Source organism: Coregonus clupeaformis, chromosome 1 (assembly GCF_020615455.1).
Source record: "Coregonus clupeaformis isolate EN_2021a chromosome 1, ASM2061545v1, whole genome shotgun sequence".
Classification (NCBI taxonomy): Eukaryota; Metazoa; Chordata; class Actinopteri; order Salmoniformes; family Salmonidae; genus Coregonus; species Coregonus clupeaformis.
Window position 1 is genome coordinate 81,584,755 of NC_059192.1, and position 21,586 is coordinate 81,606,340.

The 21,586-nt window shown below is 42.1% G+C and overlaps 1 protein-coding gene across 1 annotated transcript in view; it reads left to right on the forward strand.

Annotated features, from left to right (window-relative positions):
* LOC121575083 (collagen alpha-3(IX) chain-like) overlaps positions 1-17,864 on the forward strand; it is a 29,431-nt gene extending 11,567 nt beyond the window's left edge. Inside the window, exons 14-27 of the mRNA XM_041887916.2 lie at positions 2,189-2,242; positions 2,438-2,482; positions 2,576-2,629; positions 2,802-2,855; positions 2,946-2,999; positions 5,391-5,462; positions 5,549-5,584; positions 9,278-9,322; positions 9,457-9,489; positions 11,383-11,529; positions 12,317-12,493; positions 13,422-13,512; positions 16,760-16,837; positions 17,128-17,864. Coding sequence (XP_041743850.2) covers positions 2,189-2,242; positions 2,438-2,482; positions 2,576-2,629; positions 2,802-2,855; positions 2,946-2,999; positions 5,391-5,462; positions 5,549-5,584; positions 9,278-9,322; positions 9,457-9,489; positions 11,383-11,529; positions 12,317-12,493; positions 13,422-13,512; positions 16,760-16,837; positions 17,128-17,303 — 1,116 coding nt within the window. The 3' untranslated portion in view covers positions 17,304-17,864. The remainder of the gene's footprint in view (positions 1-2,188; positions 2,243-2,437; positions 2,483-2,575; positions 2,630-2,801; positions 2,856-2,945; positions 3,000-5,390; positions 5,463-5,548; positions 5,585-9,277; positions 9,323-9,456; positions 9,490-11,382; positions 11,530-12,316; positions 12,494-13,421; positions 13,513-16,759; positions 16,838-17,127) is intronic.
* Positions 17,865-21,586: the final 3,722 nt, after the last annotated feature.

The following is a 21,586-nucleotide window of genomic DNA, read 5'->3' on the forward strand; positions in this document are numbered from 1 at the left end:
AGCGATTACAGCCTCAAGTCTTCTTGGGTATGACACTACAAGCTTGGCACAGCTGTATTTGGGGAGTTTCTCACATTCTTCTCTGCAGATCCTCTCAAGCTCTGTCAGGTTGGATGGGGAGCATCGCGGCACAGTTATTTTCAGGTCTCTCCAGAGATGTTCGATCGGGTTCAAGTCCGGGCTCTGGCTGGGCCACTCAAGGACATTCAGAAACTTGTCCCGAAGCCACTCCTGCATAGTCTTGGCTGAGTGCTTAGGGTCGTTGTCCTGTTGGAAGGTGAACCTTTGCCCCAGTCTGAGGTCCTGAGCGCTCTGGAGCAGGTTTTTATCAAGGATCTCTCTGTACTTTGCTCCGTTCATCTTTCCCTCGACCCTGACTAGTCTCCCAGTCCCTGCCACTGAAAAACATCCCCACAGCATGAAGCTGCCACCACAATGCTTCACCGTAGGGATGGTGCCAGGTTTCCTCCAGACGTGACGCTTGGCATTCAGGCCAAAGAGTTCAATCTTTGTTTCATCAGACCAGGGAATCTTGTTTCTTATGGTCTGAGAGTCCTTTAGGTGCCTTTTGGAAAACTCCAAGCGAGCTGTCATGTGCTTTTTACTGAGGAGTGGCTTCTGTCTGGCCACTCTACCATAAAGGCCTGATTGGTGGAGTGCTGCAGAGATGGCTGTCCTTCTGGAAGGTTCTCCCATCTCCACGGAGGAACTCTGGAGCTCTATCAGAGTGACCATCGGGTTCTTGGTTACCTCCCTGACCAAGGACCTTCTCCCCCCATTGCTCAGTTTGGCCGGGCGGCCAGCTCTAGGAAGAGTCTTGGTGGTTCCAAACTTCTTCCATTTAAGAATGATGGAGGCCACTGTGTTCTTGGGGATCTTTAATGCTGCAGACATTTTTTGGTACCCTTCCCCAGATCTGTGCCTCGACACAATCCTGTCTCGGAGCTCTACGGACAATTCCATTGACCTCATGGCTTGGTTGTTGCTCTGACATGCACTGTCAACTGTGGGACTTTATATAGACAGATGTGTGCCTTTCCAAATCATGTTCAATCAATTGAATTTACCACAGGTGGACTCCAATCAAGTTGTAGAAACATCTTATGGATGTTCAATGGAAACAGGATGCACCTGAGCTCAATTTCGAGTCTCATAGCAAAGGGTCTGAATAGTTATGTAAATAAGGTATTTTTTATTTTATTTTTTGTACATTTGCTAAAATTTCTACAAACCTGTTTTCACTTAGTCATTATTGGGTATTGTGTGTAGATTGATGAGGATTTTTATTTATTTAATACATTTTAGATTTAGGCTGTAACTTAAATGTGGAAAAAGGGAAAGGGTCTAAATAATTTCCGAATGCACTGTACATATCTAGCTCAAATACCGTTTACCCCTGCACATTGATCTGGTACTGGCCCTCCCTGTATATAGCTATCACGTTTCAGGAGAAGACCCAGATGCAGACAGTGTCGAAGTAACAAAAGTTTATTACAAAAACAGTGGGCAGGCAAAACGACAGGTCAAGGGCAGGCAGAGGTCAGTAATCCAGATCAGAGTCCAAAAGGTACAGAACGGCAGGCAGTCTCAGGGTCAGGGCAGGCAGAGGTCAATAATCCAGGGTGGTGTGACAAGGTACAGAACAGCAGTCAGGCTCAGGGTCAGGGCAGGCAGAATGGTCAAAACCGGGAAAACTAGAAAACAGGAACTTTAGAAAAGACAGGAGCAAGGGGAAAACTGCTGGTATGCTTGACGAAACAAAGCGAACTGGCAACAGACAAACAGAGAACACAGGTATAAATACACTGGGTATAATGGGGATGATGGGCGACACCTGGAGGGGGGTGGAGACAATCACAAAGACAGGTGAAACAGATCAGGGTGTGACAATAGCTTCATTATTGTGTATTTTATTCCACTTATGTTACTTTAAATGTTTTCCCCTCTGCATCGTTGCGAAGGGCTCGTAAGCAAGCATTTCTTGGTAAAGTCTACTCCCGTTGTATTCTGCGCATGTGACAAATACAATTTGATTTGATTTGAATTGAAAGTAAAGTTGGTCTCATTTCAGTGAAACAGAATAAATAAACAGGATCAATGAAGCCACAGAGGTTTTACATTGGTAAAAACATATGTTTTTCATCCCACATGTGGTTTGTCTTGACGTTGACGTTCTATGTCTTGACAGGGTGTTGTAGGTGATCCTGGAGAGACCGGAGCTGCTGGGGAAAAGGGCAAACCTGTACGTCTGTCACATCATCACGTCTCTCATTTCTAAACATGCAAACAGTTCCTCCGCTTTACATTATTCACCAACAACAACAATATATATTGCATATGCAGTAGAACTAGAAATTGACATATTGCTATATCAAATGAAATGACATATATCAGTGATACCAACAGTCTCATTATTCAACTTGTTTGTCAACACCAGGGTACCCAAGGAGCAAAAGGAAGATATGGCACCATTGGACAAAAGGTGAGTTATTTGGACTAAAATGTACATTTCATCTCAGAGATGAGCAAGCATTGGCAAACCTTTAGTAACACCAATAACAACATATCTCTACAGGGCATTATTGGAGATCCTGGTTTACCCGGGAGAGATGGTGACATAGGAGTAGAGGTAGGTTCACAGTCTTTTATCATCCATGTTGCTGTTTACAGTAATGCTTTGACCTTGTGTACCGTGTATCAGCAACATGTCAAATACCCCTCATGAGACATGATGAGCCAGGGAATGTGTACCATATCTATTGTCTGTATCTGATCTGTTCTATTATCTATCCCTTCTCAAGGCTTATCAAGGACCACAGGGCCCGGAGGGCAGAAACGGCCAATTTGGAATAATGGTGACAGAACTATCCAATAAAACAAAACAAAAAAAATTCTCCATTAGATTCATATATGGTAATAAATGTGTGTGGTTTTACCCTCAACAGGGGGAGAAAGGAATGCTGGGGCCGGCAGGGGAGATGGGGCCTCAAGGCCAAACTGTAAGTACAGTCGCCTTTCACATCTTTCACACCAAAGTTCCAAAGGCTGGGCCTAATATAGTGTATAAGAGGTCATACAATAAGTTTTGTTGTGATTCTTATGTTGATGATGTAAAGAATATTTGCTGGTCTGTGGTGTGTAATGAGGAGCAACCAGACGCTGCACTTGACACATTTATGAAATTGCTTATTCCAGTTACTAACAAGCATGCACTCATTATGAAAATGACTGTAAAAACGGTTAAATTCCCTTGGATTGATGAGTAATAGAAAAATGGTATGCTTGAGTGGGATGGGCAAAAGGTATGGCAAATAAGTCTGGCAGCACAACCGATTTGCAAACGTACTGCAAATTGAGAAATCATGTGACTAAACTGAATAAAAAGAAGAAAAAACTATACTATGAAACAAAGATAAATTATATAAATAATGATTGTAAAAAGCTTTGGAACGCCTTAAATGAAATTTTGGGCAAAAAGGCAAACTCAGCTCCATCATTCATTGAATCAGATGGCTCATTCATCACAAAACCCACTAATATTGCCAACTAATTTAATGATTTTTTCATTGGCAAGATTAGCAAACTTAGGCATGAGATGCCAGCAACAAACACTGACACTACACATCCAAGTATATCTGACCAAATTATGAAATACAAGCATTGTAATTTTGAATTCTGTGAAGTGAGTGTGGAAGAAGTGAAAAAATGATTGTTGTCTATCAACAACGACAAACCACCGGGGTCTGACAACTTGGATGGAAAATTACTGAGGATAATAGCGGACGATATTGCCACTCCTATTTTCCATGTCTTTAATTCAAGCCTACTAGAAAGTCTGTGCCCTCAGGCTTGGAGGGAAGCAAAAGTCATTCCGCTATCTAAGAATAGTAAAGCCCCCTCTACTGGCTCAAATAGCCAACCAATCAGCCTGTTACCAACCCTTAGTAAACTTTTGGAAAAAATTGTGTTTGACAGATACAATGCTATTTTAGAGAAAACAAATTGACAACAGACTTTCAGCATGCTTATAGGGAAGGATATTTAACAAACACAGCACTTACACAAATGACTGATGATTAGCTGAGAGAAATTGATGATAAAAAGATTGTGGGGTCTGTTTTGTTAGACTTCAGTGTGGCTTTTTATCGATCATAGTCTGCTGCTGGAAAAGACGTATGTGTTATGGCTTTACACCCCCTGCTATATTGTGGATAAAGAGTTACCTGTCAAACAGAACACAGAGGGTGTTCTTTAATGGAAGCCTCTCCAACATAATCCAGGTAGAATCAGGAATTCCCCAGGGCAGCTGTCTAGGCCCCTTACTTTTTTCAATCTTTACTAACGACATGCCACTGCTTGAGTGGCAAGGAATAAATTAATCCTAAATATTTCAAAAGCTAGAAGCAGTGTATTTGGGACAATGCCTCAAAAACCTCAACTAAATCTTGTAATGAATAATGTGGAAATTGAGCAGGTTGAGGTGACTAAACTGCTTGGCGTAACCCTGGATTGTAAACTGTCATGGTCAAAACAACAGTAGCTAAGATGGGAAGAAGTCTGTCCATAATAAAGCACTGCTCTGCCTTCTTAACAGCACTATCAACAGGCCCTAGTTTTGTCGCACCTGGACTACTGTTCAGTCGTTTGGTCAGGTGCCACAAAGAGGGAAATTGCAATTGGCTCAGAACAGGGCAGCACGGCTGGCCCTTGGATGTTAACATAGAGCTAACATTAATAATATGAATGTCAATCTCTCCTGGCTCAAAGTGGAGGAGAGATTGACTTCATCACTACTTTGTGAGAGGTATTGACATTGTTGAATGCACCGAGCTGTCTGTTTGAACTACTGGGATACAGCTCTACATAGAGCCATGACTACATGGAACTCTATTCCACATCAGGTAACTGATGCAAGCAGTAGAATCAGACAAAAAATAGATACAAATACACCTTAAGGAACAGCAGGGACTGTGAAGAGACACAAACACAGGCACAGACACATGCATACACACACACACGTTAACATACGCACTATATACACACGTACACATGGATTTTGTGGTAGTAGAGTAGTGACCTGAGAGCACACACTTAATGTGTTGTGAAATCTGTTGTGAATGTATTGTAATGTTTTGTATAACTGCCTTAATTTTGCTGGACACCCTTGGCAGCAGCTAATGGGGATCCATAATAAATACAAATACAAATCTTCACACGTCTCACTTTAAAGACCCATTGCATTCAAGGAGGAGTATTGAGGAGTAGCACTATTAAATGTATCCTTCTCAACAGATGTCTGTGTACAGTCATTTGCCATCCTACAGGATAATTTTCTACTGTGAAAATTAAGTGATCCCTCTGCTAAATTTAAGAAATGCTTCTCTCTCCAGGGCCCCAGAGGTTATAAGGGATCAGCAGCAAAGCCAGGAAGACCTGGATTTATTGGACCCCCAGGACCTGTCGTGAGTGTTCCGGATGACTCTTTGTAAACTATTTGAAATACAAATTAATCTCTCCAAACCACTAAAACATGTAATTTCTCCAACAGGGGCATGTGGGAGTAGCTGGACGGCCAGGCCCCAAGGTAATCAATGTTTTTCACCTACTGTACTGCTAGAAGAGCAACATGTAGGAAGTTCTATAATGAAGTGTGATAGCACTCGAATGATGAAGTCAAGTATCAAGACATTCATTAGCCCTGTCCGAGTCTACACCTAGATCACATAACATTGGCATCATATATCTCTGTGTTCTCAAAGCTATGGTAAAACTGGTGACCAATATACTGTAAGTGTCAGTGAGTTTAGATGACGTTCTTCAGAATGTTACATAAAAGCACATCTTTAAACTAACTGATTTGATCATGAGACTTGCTACTGTATTCAATACAGTACCAACATTTCACGACTATGTTACAACACTAGACGAAACACTAGACCTACTTTAAATCAAAATCCAGAGATGTGCACAGACAAAATGGTTTACCTGTCCTTTCTTTGCATTTTTGGTCATTTTACAGAGCAGCCGGATACAATGGTCAGGTTACTGCTGACGGTTCTTGAGGGTTCATGTGTCACCACAGACAGAGCTTCTGTAGCCCACTACCCCCCATTCACCTGTCAACCACCCCACATCAATCCCTATGACCAGGGCGGAACAACAACAAAAAAAGTGGATGATTCACTTACAGTGGCTTGCGAAAGTATTCACCCCCCTTGGCATTTTTCCTATTTTCTTGCCTTACAACCTGGAATTAAAATGGATTTTTGGGGGGTTTGAATCATTTGATTTACACAACATGCCTACCACTTTGAAGATGCAAAATATTTTTACTGTGAAACAAAGAAGAAATAAGACAAAAAAACCAGAAAACTTGAGCGTGCATAACTATTCACCCCCCCAAAGTCAATACTTTGTAGAGCCACTTTTTGCAGCAATTACAGCTGCAAGTCTCTTGGGGTATGTTTCTATAAGCTTGGCACATCTAGCCACTGGGGTTTTTGCCCATTCTTCAAGGCAAAACTGCTCCAGCTCCATCAAGTTGGACGGGTTCCGCTGGTGTACAGCAATCTTTAAGTCATACCACAGATTCTCAATTGGATTGAGGTCTGTGCTTTGACTAGGCCATTCCAAGACATTTAAATGTTTCCCCTTAAACCACTCAAGTGTTGCTTTAGCGGTATGATTAGGGTCATTGTCCTGCTGGAAGGTGAACCTCTGTCCCAGTCTCAAATCTCTGGAAGATTAAAAAAGGTTTTCCTCAAGAATTTCCCTGTATGTAGCGCCATCCATCATTCCTTCAATTCCTTCTTCCATGTGTTTGGGGAGTCTCCCACTTGTCTTTTGGCAAACACCAAAACATTTTTCTTTAAGCAATGGCTTATTTCTGGCCACTCTTCCATAAAGCCCAGCTCTGTGAAGTGTACGACTTAAAGTGGTCCTATGGACAGATACTCCAATCTCCGTTGTGGAGTTTTGCAGCTCCTTTAGGGTTATCTTTGGTCTCTTTGTTGTCTCTCTGATTAATGCCCTCCTTGCCTGGTCTGTGGGTTTTGGTGGGCGGCCCTCTCTTGGCAGGTTTGTTGTGGTGCCATATTCTTTCCATTTTTTTATATTGGATTTAATGGTGCTCCGTGGGATGTTCAACGTTTCTGATATTTTTTTATAACCCAACCCTGATCTGTACTTCTCCACAACTTTGTCCCTGACCTGTTTGGAGAGCTCATTGGTCTTCATGGTGCCGCTTGCTTGGTGGTGCCCCTTGCTTAGTGGTGTTGCAGACTCTGGGGCCTTTCAGAACAGGTGTATATATACTGAGATCATGTGACAGATCATGTGACACTTAGATTGCACACAGGTGGACTTTATTTAACTAATTATGTGACTTCTGAAGGTAATTGGTTGCACCAGATCTTATTTAGGGGCTTCATAGCAAAGGGGGTGAATACATATGCACGCACCACTTTTCCGTTATTTATTTTGTATACTTTTTTTTTTTTTTTAAACAAGTTATTTTTTTCATTTCACTTTACCAATTTGGACTATTTTGTGTATGTCCATTACATGAAATCCAAATAAAAATCCATTTAAATTACAGGTTGTAATGCAACAAAATAGGAAAAGCGCCAAGGGGGGTGAATACTTTTGCAAGGCACTGTAGTCCTCATTGCCTGACTGGCTCTCCTCTTCTCCTTGATTCTCAAATGGCTGCTCTGCTCTTAAGGCATGTTCACTAGCGGTGACAAACTGGCTTTCACAGCAGAGCCATGACTTGTTTCACAGAATATCCTATTCTCTCCCCCTCTGAACCTGAGGTTAACGTAGGTGCTAAATCCCCCGGGGGCCTGTTCAGGGCTGGTTCTAGCTGTTTAATTGCCTGTTGATACCAAACTCAAAGCTTTCTTTGTACCATGTGGTCTGGACAGGGCCTGTTATAGGTGGTTACAGGATAGGTTTCTTACAATCCTCTCAATCATATGTGCGTTATACAATCAATGTGTCTGTTTATGCATTAGGAAACATGTACATTTTTTCACGCCGTGAAACCACTTTGTCTCATGTAGAGTGAGAACAATGCAGATTCCATAGAACCCCGGATGTAGTTAGATCAAACATCTGACTTTCAATGAGATCAATTAATGCAGCTGTTCATGCATTTCAAAACATGTAAAAACATTACGGCACAAAACAATGTTCACTCATGCAGACTGCAGAGCTGTATATATAAAACCCTGGATGTGTAGATCAAATATAGGACTTTCAACGTGTTTTTGAAGTTTGATCCTGTCTGATGAGAGACAATTCCCACTGCACTGCGGTGCATAGCACACTCCATGTTGGCTGCGTCATTAGTTGGCTCGTATTGGCGTCAGACTACAAGGAGTGTGAGTAAAACCATGAGCTTCTCTGTTCTCTTTCCAGTGTCAGCTCTCAAATCAGAATAGAACCTATTTCAAGAGCCTTTCGTGCTGGCTTTAAAAGCCCTCACAAGGCTACATGGATTAAGAAAGTTAAATCAGTATTTGTACAAGCCTTAATCTATTTGTTTAGTAACTCTTATTTGTTTTTTTCAAAATTCTAAATCATGTTATTGACTTTAGTTTTACACACAACCTCAGTAATGCTTCATTCAAATGTTATTAATCACTCTCCCAGGAACATTAAATAGAGTTGCTGTGAATTAGGCATTTGGCACTTTGCATCTAATTTTCTTGGCATTCTTTGTGTACTGTACTTGTAATTGTTATGAAGACATCAGACTGATACAGAGTCTAAAGGGAGACATGGACTGGCCTGCTGTTGTTGGAACATGATGTCCCCTATAAAACAAAGTTGTTTTTGCAGTAGTTCTGAAGTACATGTTCATTTGACATTTGACATTCATCAGGACAGAGGCGAAGGACTCTGGGGACACGTTGACTATACACCCACCCACACACACACACACACACACACACACACACACACACACACACACACACACACACACACACACACACACACACACACACACACATCCTGCTCCTGGATGAGAAAAAGAAGATGGCAAAGATTTGTGGGCCATCAAAGAGTAGTAGAGATTAATGGACGTGAGAGAAACACTGTCCTATAGATCAGAGGAATTAGAGTCAAAGAAGGTAGCAAGGACATGCTGTGTTGTGTTTCAGTCCACGAGGACTACATGTTCAGACAGACAGACAGTCTGTGAAAAATATGTTTTAAGTCAAATGTGCCATGACATTCTAATCATCTGTTTTGTTTCAATTGTATCTTCCAGGGAGATACAGGCATTGAAGGGATCCAAGGTGTCAACGGTGCAAAGGTACTTATACTATTGTTTTGATTTTCATATATATAATTTCATTGTATTCAATTGTTTCTACTTCATCTTGAACAGTATTCATGAAGCCCAAGATATCTATCTGTACTCACTCTGGGTTTACTTACTTTCCATAGGGAGAAAAAGGAGAAAAGGGCCCCAAAGGAGAGGTAAGATATGCTTTCTTTGCGTTGCCATAGTCACATAAAACAAAATGGGGACGACAGAGTCATTGGTAAGAAGAATTGTGTTCTACATAACCATATCTACAGTGCCTTCAGAAAGTATTCATACCTTTTGACTTATTCCACATTTTGTTGTGTTACAGCCTGAATTTCTCTTACCCATCTACACACAATACCCCATGATGACAAAGAGAAAATATGTTTTAGAACATTTTGCAAATGTATTGAAAATGAAATACATAAATATCTAATTTACATAAGTATTTACACCCCCGAGTCAATACTTTGTAGAAGCACCTTTGGCGGCGATTACAGCTTTGAGTCGTCTTGGGTATGTCTGCATCAGCTTTGCACATACTGATAACAACGACAGTAGTAGGCCTGATTACCAACAACGACGAGACGGCCTACAGGGAGGAGGTAGGCACTCTGACGGCGTGGTGCCAGGTAAACAACCTCTCCCTCAAAGTCAGAAAAGCAAAGGTGCTGATTGTGGACTTCAGGAGGAACCAGGCTGTGCACACCCACATGGACACTGTGGGGAAGAAGGCACGACAGCGACTCGTCAACCTCAGGATTCTGAAGAAATTCGGCCTGTCCCAGAGGGCCCTCACTGTGTTCTACAGGAGCACCATCGAGAGCATACTGTCGGGCTGCCTCACAGCCTGGTACGGCAACTCCACCACCACGGACCGCAAGGCGCTACAGAGGGTGGTACACTCAGCTGAACGTACTGTACCATTGGGTGCACACTGCCTGCCCTCCAGGACACCTACAACACCAGGTGTCGCAGGAAGGCCAAGAAGATCATTAGGGACGCCAGCCATCCGAGCCATGGCCTGTTCTCTCCATTGCCATCACTCAGATGCGGGCAGTATAGGAGCATCATGGCAAAACTGTAAGATAGCTTTTACCCCCAGACCATCAGCCCAATTCTTTAACTTCGATTTTTGGTTGAGATGGAGACGTGAATCCAACATATCAATGATTAATTTGTATACAAACTGGAATTAAAGCCAGACTAAGTCAGATGGAACTATCCAAGCAGTTGATATTTTGTTGCGTGGACAACCAAACACAATTCAATATCACTAAATATCATTTGATTTAATATCAACCAGAGCTTGAAATCCTAGGCCTATTGTATTGTCTATTTTTAGTTGAATTCTGGGTTGAATTGAAACAATTGCTGTTGATGACTTTGCAAATGTTATAGGCCTAAATAGTATCATTAATGATATACTATAAGTGATAAAGTATGGTCACATTTCATTTCATTTGCTCTGTTTGGAATGACTTCGATAGCAACAGTGAATCTATTTCGTTTTTAAGTAGAGATTTCTCAACAATCATTCTCACAATAGCACATTGGTAATAGTCAGTGACAAATACAGTATCACAGCTAAGCAGGGCTTGGTTAAAACCTTGGATGGGAGATCAAAGGATAGCTGTAGATAGATCCATTATCCAGTAGGAGGTGCTGCCCAGCCTATTGTTTTTTTTTCAGATTTTGGATATAACGTTGAAAATGTACAAATTCAACATATTTCATACAAGGTTTGTCAATGTTGAAATTTGGTTACCATGATGACAAAATCCTGTGGGTGAAATTTCACCCACAAAACATCAGTTTATGTTGATTACTTTTTTCAAATCCAATGTATTTTCAATGTAGATTCCACGTCACAATATATAGACAAATTATGTTGAAACAACGTTGATTCAACCAGTTTGTGCCCAGTGGGTTATGTCTGTGTGCTCTACCAAATGGGGACCATGTGAGAGGAATTGTAGTTCAGTCCTGGGCATTTAACAACCTATCAGTATGTTGTGTGTGTATTACAGAACATTTCTGTTGATGCTCTGTCTGTGCTTTAGGTTGGAAACGTGGGTGCACAGGGTCCCCACGGTGGTCGGGGGACGCGTGGGCCAGGGGGTGAGCCTGGACGCACAGGCCCAGTCGGCACTAAGGGGGTCCGGGGGGACAGAGGACCAGTCGGGTTTCAGGGTCCACCAGGGCCACCGGTAAGTACAGAAAGTGCCATGTTCAGCAAGATCTGAAAAGGTCAAGTAACTTAATTTGTTTTGGGCGAGTGCCACACAAGCGTTGGATATCAAAGGAGGCCTATTTACTGACTGTCTGGGTTTGAAATGGAAGATAAGACGAAGCCAGTACCTTTACATATACTGTATACTGTATGTCTCACATAGTAAAACTCTCAAAAGTCACACATGCAATGGATGACTCACCAACAACCACTAGTGATAAGAGAGCCTGGAACCTGCTTTCAATTGTGTTGCGCAAACAGTGACACTATTGGCTCCCATCATTTTACACTGACTGATCCACTGACTGATGCATTCAAAACAAGCCACCATATTTCTAACCTGCATTGCTCTAATATGCCAACTATCTTCTGTTTTCTTTGATAAAAAGTATGTAACCGATACCCCACACTAACGTCATCAGAGCTGTTCTGACAGACTTACTCATTATAGCGGTTGGCATAGACCATATGTGGTAACAGTGTCGAGAACGCTTGTAAATGGTTTCTCATTAGAGTTGTTTTTTTTGTGACTCACAGCAAGAGTTGCATTTTGTATGGCTGTAAATCTATAATGTGCCTAACAAAAAATTGTTGGCTGTGTTTCTCTCCGTTCATTACGTACACCCACCCATTTCCTCACAGAGCCTTGCATGCCGTTGGTTGGGCCTGCCCTGTCCTGTAATGTTATATTCCATATTGCATGTCGTCGTCCCACTGTTGAGTAATCTCCAAGTAATGGATGCCATCATAATTTGTTTCTACAGGGCCCAACCCTCTCCGCTCAACACGTTATTGAGGTCTGCAAGAGAGTGGTGCTGGAACAGATGTCCACCTTTGCCAACTCTGTGAAGAGGACGTGTGCCGCCGTGTGCCCACTCTATGGGGACGTCCCCATGGGTGCCCCCGGTCCCACAGGACAGAAGGGACCACCGGGACCTCCAGTGAGTGTCATGTGTTAGGGTTACTATGCTGTCAGTGGGTGTGTGTGTGTGTGTGTGTGTGTGTGTGTGTGTGTGTGTTTTATTCTTAGAATTCCTCTACTTGTCTGGAAGATGCCAAGAATATTACTTTAAGCACATTACACATATAGGTTGTTTTGCTCAGGAACACTGTTGAAGTGCACACTCCATACGTTATTGTGTTTCTGTGTTTCCCAGGCCAAGTAAAATGCTTACATATTGCAAGCAACCTGGAGTGAGAGAGCCATAGTATTTGGCAGTATAGATTGGAATGAAAACATTCAGACTTTCCACGTCCCCGTGAAGACAAATAAGAAGTCACAGACGAGGCACTTGCTCTATGTTGAACGGTTCTTGAAGGAATTCACCAGCATCCCTGGAGTGGAAAGCTTTTTCCAAATGTATTACGCAATGAGACAGACCCTGTTCAGGTTCCCCAAAATAACGTTTTCTACACTCTTAGAAAAAAAGGGTTCCAAAAGTGTTCTTCTGCTGTCCCCATAGGAGAACCCTTTTTGGTTCCAGGTAGAACCCTTTTTGGTTCCAGGTATAATTTTTTTGGGTTCCATGTAGAACCCTCTGTAGAAAGGGTTCTACATGCAACCCAAAAGGGTTCTACCTGCAACCAAAAAAGGGTTCTTCAAAGGGTTATCTTATGGGGACAGCCGAAGAAACCTTTAAGGTTCTAGATAGCACCTTTTTTTCTAAGAGTGTACCACAGAATTTATCAGGCTGATAAAAGTTCATGAAACCACAAATGTATACAAATACTTCTGTCAAGCCCCCTGTTGTGATCTTCGAAAACCAACCAGCGATCAGGAACCACAAATCTGATTGTGTAGATGTATAACATTTTATCTCTGTCAAAGCTCTGCACCTCACTCAAGTCTATTGATTGTTGTGATTTTAGGGCGGTAATGGTATAAGCGGTGTAAATGGAGAGATCGGACAACCAGGATTCTATGGGGAGGCTGGAGACGCAGGCAAACAAGGACAGCCAGGTGAGAAATACTGTACAAATGAATGACTGCCAGAACGAAATTGATCTCTGCATTGATCTTTGATGCTGAAAATGTATGTGTCTATATGTTAGCCATTGCTGTTCACCATGGGGACCGATTCCGACTTAGGAATTAACTCCTTTCCTACACACACCTTTCCTACGCACTTTTCAGTATTTGGTATTCAGACTCATTTAACACGCTCTGCAGGTGTGGCTACCTTGCGCACTCTGAATACATTTAATTCAACCACTGAAAACCCTCCCACTTGCTGGCCAACAGATTTTCTTGTGGAGTTTTCATTCAATAGGGTTTTCAGTACATTTATCTTAAGCCATCCCTTTAAATATGCTGTACCTTTTAGTTAGATATTTGTCAACAGACTTGAAAGAACAGGTTCAGATATTTGGTATCAATGAAAGAAAGCCATTTAAATACAGTATATGCATATTCGTCTCTGTTTCAGCACCAATTGATAGATGTAAAAATACTCTGATCTTATACATTCTTTAGGTTTAGGAAAGTATTTATGAATCATAAAAAACAGTTTTGGAGAGCCTTTACGCATGAAAGAAAGAACTGTGCTTTGATTCATTCTGAAAATTGCCACATTCAGTTCTTCAACCTATGGTAATGTTGGAAGATTAGTGTACATATAATTATAATAGGGAGAATAGTGTACAATAGTAGGCTATACCCTCGTCTATTGCCTGTACTAACCATGGAACTGTGTGACGACAGGGCCAAATATTGTTCCATACGTCGGGTTCAAACTGTTATGGCTTGGTCTGCGCTCCGCTCCATAACGATTGAATTAGCCTTCATGTCTTTTTTAAATATTATCAACTGTTACTAATGATCCTCAGCAACAACCACATGACCGTGACGGCATTTACACAGGAAGCAAATGAAGGTAAACTAAACAATGTAATTAAATGGAATGATAATGTAGGCTATACCAACTGAAGGGAACTAACAGTAAATTGGCAGTTGAATACAGTGCATTCGGAAAGTATTCAGACCCCTTGACTTTTTCCACATTATGTTATGTTACAGCCTAAAATGAATTACACTTTTTCCTCATCAGTCTACACACAAGTAGACTCTTTCTAGAGCTGGCCGCCCAGCCAAACTGAGCAATCGGGGGAGAAGGGCCTTGGTCAGGGAGGTAACCAAGAACCCGATTGTCATTCTGACATAGCTCCAGAGTTCCTCTGTGGAGACGGGAGAACCTTCCAGAAGGACAACCATCTCTGCAGCACTCCACCAATCATGCCTTTATGGTAGAGTGGCCAGACGGAAGCCACTCCTCAGTAAAAGGCACATGACAGCACCTAAACTCTCAGACCATGAGAAACAAGATTCTTTGGTCTGATGAAACCAAGATTGAACTCTTTGGCCTGAATGCCAAGCGTCACATCTGGCAGGGACTGGGAGACTAGTCAGGATCAAGGGAAAGATGAATGGAGCAAAGTACAGAGAGATCCTTGATGAAAACCTGATCCAGAGTTCACAGGACCTCAGTCTGAGGCGAAGGTTCACCTTCCAACAGGACAATGACCCTAAATACACAGCCAAGACAACGCAGGAGTGGCTTCGGGACAAATCTCTGAATGTCCTTGAGTGGCCCAGCCAGAGCCCGGACTTGAACCCGATCGAACATCTCTGGAGAGACCTGAAAATAGCTGTGCAGCGACGCTCCCCATCCAACCTGACAGGGCTTGAGAGGATCTACAGAGAAGAATGGGAGAAACTCCCCAAATACAGCTGTGCCAAGCTTGTAGTGTCATACCCAAGAAGACTCAAGACTGTAATCACTGCCAAAGGTGTTTCAACAAAGTACTGAGTAAAGGGTCTGAATACTTATGTAAATGGCATATTTCCGTTTTCTATTTTTTTATAAATTTGCTACAATTTCTAAAAAACAGTTTTTGTTTTGTCATTATGGGGTATTGTGTGTAGATTGATGTTGAAAAAACAAACAATTTAATCCATTTTAGATTAAGCCTGTAATGTAACAAAATGTGGAAAATGTCAAGGGGTTTGAATACTTTCCGAATGCACTGTATGTGTGGTTATTAGGCCTACTGAGTGTCGATACTGATAGTGGCTAATATTTAACATGATAGAAATAGGAAACAGAGAAAGTCGGGGTAGCCTATAATTAACACATTCGAGAGTGCCCTTCCCTGCAAATTAAAAGGCTGTACAATCAAAATTCTGCATAATGGCACAGCATTTCATAGACTTTACTGTGGGAAAGTTGATATGTTGATATGCTTCAGTTTGCTGCCATGTGACTGATTTTACATTTGTCTCTAGCGATTATAAGGTAAAATATATCTAAAACAAGTATCATTTATATTTACAATGCCCTTATCCAAACGGATTACTAATTTACCTAGCTCTTATCAATAGCTCTTATCAAGTTGTAAATTACAGTGCATGGAGAATGGTGTTATTACTATCGGAAAAAATAAAGTAGATGCTTTTTCCACTTGGAACTGTTTGGTTTGCTAGACCTTATTCATGGTCTCTTGGTGGAATTATTAGGGAATTAAGTCAAGGTCAGAATACTGTAAATCTGTAGACACACCTCGGCCACACCTTCATTTATTCAATCTCCACCTCTGCCACACCTTCATTTTTTCGATCTCCACCCCAAATGAATAGCTGGTGAATAGAATGTTATTCTTATGCTTAAGTTCATGGTCAGAATAGGTATAGAGAGAAAAGTGCATAAAAACAAAATTATGTTCCATTTACACGCGCTTAACTAGGGTCGGAATCGGTCCCATGACAGTATGTTTAGATTAGTCATGACGTGCATCAATATGTATTTGCTTAAAAGTAAACAACATAACTGGTTCTTACTTTGCCTACAAATATGAAAAGAAATACCATGTCAACCAAAAGTTGAATGGTGCAGATGTACTGTATAGCCATAACTAAGTATGGCATTGTGTGTGTTCTCGTGGTGAATTCTAATGTATTGATTTAGGGCCTAACAATGAAGTCACACTTATGGTACATTTCCCCAGCCAAGCTAATGAAATTGAAGAATATTTACAAGGCATTTTATAAATGTATCCAGCAATGATCTCAGTAACACATGGTTGTTAATCAACATGAACAGCGTGTTCCTGTGTACCAGCTCTGTCCCGGGGGCATTCAGATTTGGGGGTGGTACATTCATGGGTTTTCCTGTTGTCCATCATGTTGTGAGAACATTGTGTCTTGTTCCCAGGTGATCAAGGAGACCAAGGAGACCAGGGAGCGAAGGGTCATGGCCTACCTGGCTATATCGGAGACCAGGGCCCAAAGGGTAACGTCACATTTCACATTGCATCCTTTTTATCGTCTGAATAATCGTTTACAGCTTATCAAAGGAAATCCAACAATAGCTTTGACAGGCCCAGTTCTATTGTAATTATTATATAACAACAGATGCTGGTTTCTTGGTAAGCAGAAGGGGGCATGTTGAATAATATTTTTTTTCCAGAAGTCGATATAAAGTCTACTGCAAACTCTCAAAACTGTGTAGTAGTTGGTAGGTCCAGTCATTCTTTACCCACAATAGTATCTAACAGCCATTTCCCCTCCTTTACCCACCAGGCCAACGTGGAAGACCTGGCAGAGCCTTCAATGGCACACCAGGACGAGAGGGCGAGAGAGGCCATGTAGGCCGGCCTGGACTAAGAGGTCACCCAGGACTCCGAGGAGTCCCAGGCATGTGTCAAACCACTGGGTGCGCTCTGCTAAACAACAACACAACCAACGGATCACCTTAGAATGCACCCCAGAGGTTGAGAAGACGCCCATAGAGGCAAAGAGAAAACTTTTGACCAAACTGCGTTGATGGATTATGAAAGGGGGAGAGGAGGAGAGGGGGGTGGGTGAGAGGTGGATTGGGAGAGAGAAGAGATTTTTTGTTGATACTGTAAATGTATTAAAATCAAAGTCAAAATGCTTCAATGTAAATATGCATCCAATCTCAACCCCGAAAAACTGAGATTCACCCATTTGACTTTCTCGAACAAATCTGCTCTAGAAACTTGTACTGTAGGCCTTAAAACAACATTCCATTGTCATGGTTCATTAGAAAAATACACCAATAGCCATATATTATGTAAGAAAGTTTATTTGACACATTTTATTAAAACTGGTCCTAGTTGTCTTCAAATGTCACTTTTCTTTATAATAGAAGCCCAAAAAACGATTACTAACTTATTTTACTACAACAATTCCTTCACTGTTTTCTTTGTTATTATGATATATTATTGAGAATATTATATTATTATGGAATACCAAATCAAGTGTACAATTCATTATTAAACAAATTGTTCAGCAAAGTGTTTATCACAATTCTGTTGAAGCATGCTAGTTACTTAAATCAATAACAGTTACTGTTAGCCAACGGTTACTGTTATGGCTAGAAGTTAATGTTAGCCAACGGTTACTCTTTTGGCTAGCAGCTACTGTTAGCCAACGGTTTCTGTTATGGCTAGCAGCCAGTGATTACTCTTCTTGCAAGCAGCTACCGTTAGCCAACGGTTACTGTTATGGCTAGCAGTATACTGATATAGTTTAATGTCTTTTCAAAATAACAGTTTGTGTCAGAAAGTGCCTAATGTCAGTTGTCATAAACTGACATCAGCTGTGAAGTCATTATTTATTTTATTTTATTTATTTACATTCATTTAGCAGACGCTCTTATCCAGAGCGACTTACAGGAGCAATTAGGGTTAAGTGCCTTGCTCAAGGGCACATCGACAGATTTTTCACCTAGTCGGCTCGGGGATTTGAACCAGCGACCTTTCGGTTACTGGCACAACACTCTTAACCACTAAGCTACCTGCCGCGTTATTTGATTATTATAACACGTTTTTTTATGCCTTGTTACTATAGGGTTTAATTGTTATCCAGAAGGCATAATGTTGGTTCATTATGAAGTAACCAACAAAACAACCTATTATAGTGGAAAGATCTGGAACATAAATGTGAATAATAAAGAACAGTACACATTGTGTGCCTGTTTTTGTTTGTGTTTCAGGCCTAGACAGTTATTGCTGACATGCATTACTCTATATCTGGTAGATTGAGACTTCTATCTTGTTAAATGTATGAGTCCCATGTGTTTTATTTACATTCTGTAATGAAACAATGTCTAAATGCCTGTACATTTCACAAGATGTTTGCTTGCATATCTTTAAGTGAAAATATGTTTAAATTTTTTTTATTTAACAAGGCAAGTCAATTAAGAACAAATTCTTATTTACAATAACGGCCTACACCGGCCAAATCCGGACCAATTGTGCGCTGCCCTATGGGACTCCCAATCACGGCCGGTTGTGATACAGCCTGGAATCGAACCAGGGGGTCTGTAGTGATGCCTCAAACATTGAGATGCAGTGCATTAGACCGCTGCGCCACTCAGGAGCCCTAAATATGCTTATGATTGTAGACAAACACGAAAACGAATCATAACTTCCACAACATCAACAGGTCTGTTCTCACATTTGAGAATGAATTAACATCTGTGTTGGATGTGCTTCTGTTGTGAAATCTGTATTTTGCTCACATGCAAAATACAATCAAAACATATATTTATCATGTAATGCCTCTTCTTCTCCCTCCTCCTGCTCCTCCTCCCTCTTCTTCTTCTTCTTCTTCTTCTTCTTCTTCTTCTTCTTCTTCTTCTTCTTCTTCTTCTTCTCTTCTTCTTCTTCTCAGATCTCTTTCCTGAGTGTAGGTTAAGGGCTGGATTCAATCCTTATTGCAGAAGTATTGTGGAAGATCCTTGCTATACTGTAGCGATTTCAATTTAAAGGTAATGATCCCGTGTTAGTGGAGACTGCGTTCACGGTAAATGCTGCATTACCTTTACATTTTAACACAGATCTTCCACGAAACGGATTGAATCCAGCCCTAACATACAAATGGGTTACTATGTAGTGTAAATGGGTTGCTCTGTTCCACATACCAGGCCCAGTGAGTGGAGACAGAGACAGGTCCTGTGGGGAAGCATGCAAGGATCTCTCCTGTCTTCATGTACTGTGCCTCTTTACAGTGTGTTTCTTAGCTCTCCCTGTGAGAGACCCACATAGGTGGCCATCCTTTTCTCCCATCCTTTTGATGACACCTCAGCTGTAGCTACAGGCCTGCTGCATCCTGGGCTGCAGCAGCGGAGCTCTCCTCTGCTCTGTGGGGTTCCTTCAGTTCAGAGAATGTTCTGTTCTGTCCTGGCCAATTCTCTCCATGGAAAATCTGGTTGTTATTCCACTTAGGAGTTTCTCAGTCAGCCTGATCACTCGCCTCAGCAACGCATCATACTAATCTACAGTGGGGAGAACAAGTATTTGATACACTGCCGACTTTGCAGGTTTCCTACTGTCAAGGGGCGCTGAAGGTGGGTGTGGTGCATGAATCAAGCGCAGGACGCAGAAGCTCAGTCCAAAAGACTTTAGTGCAATATTCACGTAGAAAATAAGCACAATAAGCCCGAAGGCGAAATAACGGCGCACACAGGCGTCAAACAAACGAGCGCACTAACATGTGCGAAAAACCTCTCCAAAACACTGGAGGGAAGTACGTAGCTCCAACACGAAACAGAAGAGCAATCACACAAAGACAAACACACTGAACGAGAACTAAATAGGACACTAACGAGGACTAACAAGACACAGGTGTACAACATCAAGACAAAACCAAACGAACATGAAACATAGATCGTGGCAGCTAGTACTCCGGGGACGACGACCGCCGAAGCCTGCCCGAACCAGGAGGAGGAGCAGCCTCGGCCGAAACCGTGACACCTACTTACAAAGCATGTAGAGGTCTGTAATTTTTATCATAGGTACACTTCAACTGTGAGAGACGGAATCTAAGACAAAAATCCAGAAAGTCACATTGTATGATTTTTAAGTAATTAATAAGTATTTGATCACCTACCAACCAGTAAGAATTCCGGCTCTCACAGCCCTGTTAGTTTTTCTTTAAGAAGCCCTCCTGTTCTCCACTCATTACCTGTATTAACTGCACCTGTTTGAACTCGTTACCTGTATAAAAGACACCTGTCCACACACTCAATCAAACAGACTCCAACCTCTCCACAATGGCCAAGACCAGAGAGCTGTGTAAGGACATCAGGGATACAATTGTAGACCTGCACAAGGCTGGGATGGGCTACAGGACAATAGGCAAGAAGCTTGGTGAGAAGGCAACAACTGTTGGCGCAATTATTAGAAAATGGAAGAAGTTCAAGATGACGGTCAATCACCCTCGGTCTGGGGCTCCATGCAAGATCTCACCTCGTGGGGCATCAATGATCATGAGGAAGGTGAGGCATCAGCCCAGAACTACACGGCAGGACCTGGTCAATGACCTGAAGAGAGCTGGGACCACAGTCTCAAAGAAAACCATTAGTAACACACTACGCCGTCATGGATTAAAATCCTGCAGCGCACGCAAGGTCCCCCTGCTCAAGCCAGCGCATGTCCAGGCCCGTCTGAAGTTTGCCAATGACCATCTGGATGATCCAGAGGAGGAATGGGAGAAGGACATGTGGTCTGATGAGACAAAAATATAGCTTTTGGTCTAAACTCCACTCGCCGTGTTTGGGGAAGAAGAAGGATGAGTACAACCCCAAGAACACCATCCCAACCGTGAAGCATGGAGGTGGAAACATCATTTTTTGGGGATGCTTTTCTGCAAAGGGGACAGGACGACTGCACCGTATTGAGGGGAGGATGGATGGGGCCATGTATCGCGAGATCTTGGCCAACAACCTCCTTCCCTCAGTAAGAGCATTGAAGATGGGTCGTGGCTGGGTCTTCCAGCATGACAACGACCCGAAACACACAGCCAGGGCAATTAAGGAGTGGCTCCGTAAGAAGCATCTCAAGGTCCTGGAGTGGCCTAGCCAGTCTCCAGACCTGAACCCAATAGAAAATCTTTGGAGGGAGCTGAAAGTCCGTAATGCCCAGCGACAGCCCCGAAACCTGAAGGATCTGGAGAAGGTCTGTATGGAGGAGTGGGCCAAAATCCCTGCTGCAGTGTGTGCAAACCTGGTCAA